This window comes from Camelina sativa, chromosome 20 (assembly GCF_000633955.1).
Source record: "Camelina sativa cultivar DH55 chromosome 20, Cs, whole genome shotgun sequence".
NCBI lineage: Eukaryota > Viridiplantae > Streptophyta > Magnoliopsida > Brassicales > Brassicaceae > Camelina > Camelina sativa.
The window spans coordinates 18,011,472-18,012,955 of record NC_025704.1 but is presented as its reverse complement, the minus strand read 5'-3'; the positions used below and the strand labels follow the sequence as shown (position 1 = coordinate 18,012,955).

Genomic DNA, 1,484 nt, shown 5'->3' with positions numbered 1-1,484 from the left:
TTATATTGCTCGAAGTTTGTAAGCTATAACGTCATATTTTGTGTCTAAAATTTGTCTCTATTCTTATTATATTTTCATCATATATTTATCCACTAAAACTGGCATAAATATTTAATATATATAATAACCACTAAAATAATTTGATAAATAGTAGAAATGATTAAATTACCAAATAAACATCCAAAATGAAATTGTTATAAAAAAGAAACAAACATTAACAGAAGCAAATAAACTTAACAACATAAACTGAAGCAAAAACTTAACAACATAAACGGAAGCAAATAAGCAAAGTAGCATTAGCAAACATAAGTAAAACCAAACTACGTAGCATGAGGAAACGAACCAACACCCATGGAAGTTTGTGGAGTAGATGGAGCTGCTGCATTTGATCCATTGGGACCTGCAAAAGATTGAATCAGTTTCTCCACAGAATCGAGTCGTTTATGAATAACCACATTATCTTCACGACTCTTTTGCAATTCCATTTCCAGCTCTTGAACTCTTAGCGTTAATGTTCCTACTTCTTCAGTAGCTTGAGGGGGCACAGCTGAACCATCCAAAGACATAGAAACCCCACTTTGGAGTGATCCAAGTCCAAATACACGACCTTGTTTCGATATACCAGCAATCTACAAAAGAAAACACAAAGTATGCTAATAAGAAATCATTCACACACAAAACTTTCTCAAAGCTCCAAGAAAACAAAAAAAGATTCAAGTGAAAGGAAAAATACATTCTGTAAATAAGATACTAGATTGTGATAATAGTAGGTTTTTATAAACACACGCATCATCATATGCCAACAATCAAAAGTCATACAAGCATATCAAATAAAACATAATAGAAGTTATAAAAAACAGTAACTATATATATTAGCTAGCTACCAAAAGATATATATTATGTAGAAAGCTACCTTAACATAGATGTCATTTTTCTCCTCGATGGTCAGAGAATCCATTGTCAAAACCTCTCCATTAGAGGACTCCATTTGTGCCAAGCGTTCTAGAAGATGTTCATCATATGCTTCAGCAATTAGTCGTGCTCTCTCATCAACATAGGACCCATCAGATTTTTGGTGCGTCTTTCTCATCACAGAAATGAAGGAAGAGTCTTCATTATTTGCTTCCTGTGAACAAAACACAAAANTTAGCGTTAATGTTCCTACTTCTTCAGTAGCTTGAGGGGGCACAGCTGAACCATCCAAAGACATAGAAACCCCACTTTGGAGTGATCCAAGTCCAAATACACGACCTTGTTTCGATATACCAGCAATCTACAAAAGAAAACACAAAGTATGCTAATAAGAAATCATTCACACACAAAACTTTCTCAAAGCTCCAAGAAAACAAAAAAAGATTCAAGTGAAAGGAAAAATACATTCTGTAAATAAGATACTAGATTGTGATAATAGTAGGTTTTTATAAACACACGCATCATCATATGCCAACAATCAAAAGTCATACAAGCATATCAAATAAAACATA

The 1,484-nt window shown here is 33.1% G+C and overlaps 1 protein-coding gene across 1 annotated transcript; it reads right to left on the bottom strand.

Annotated features, from left to right (window-relative positions):
- LOC104771122 lies at window positions 267-1,038 on the bottom strand. The gene is made up of 2 exons (XM_010495594.2): window positions 914-1,038; window positions 267-629 (listed from the first exon to the last, which is right to left on the bottom strand). Exons 1-2 carry the CDS (start codon window positions 986-988, stop codon window positions 321-323), a joined length of 384 nt encoding a protein of 127 aa, XP_010493896.1. The 5' UTR covers window positions 989-1,038; the 3' UTR covers window positions 267-320.

Coding starts and splice junctions, on each gene's coding strand:
- LOC104771122 (XM_010495594.2), bottom strand. CDS start 988: ATGGAGTCCTCTAATGGAGAGGTTTTGACAATGGATTCTCTGACCATC. Junction 630..913: donor AAAATGACATCTATGTTAAG/GTAGCTTTCTAC, acceptor TTTCTTTTGTAG/ATTGCTGGTATATCGAAACA.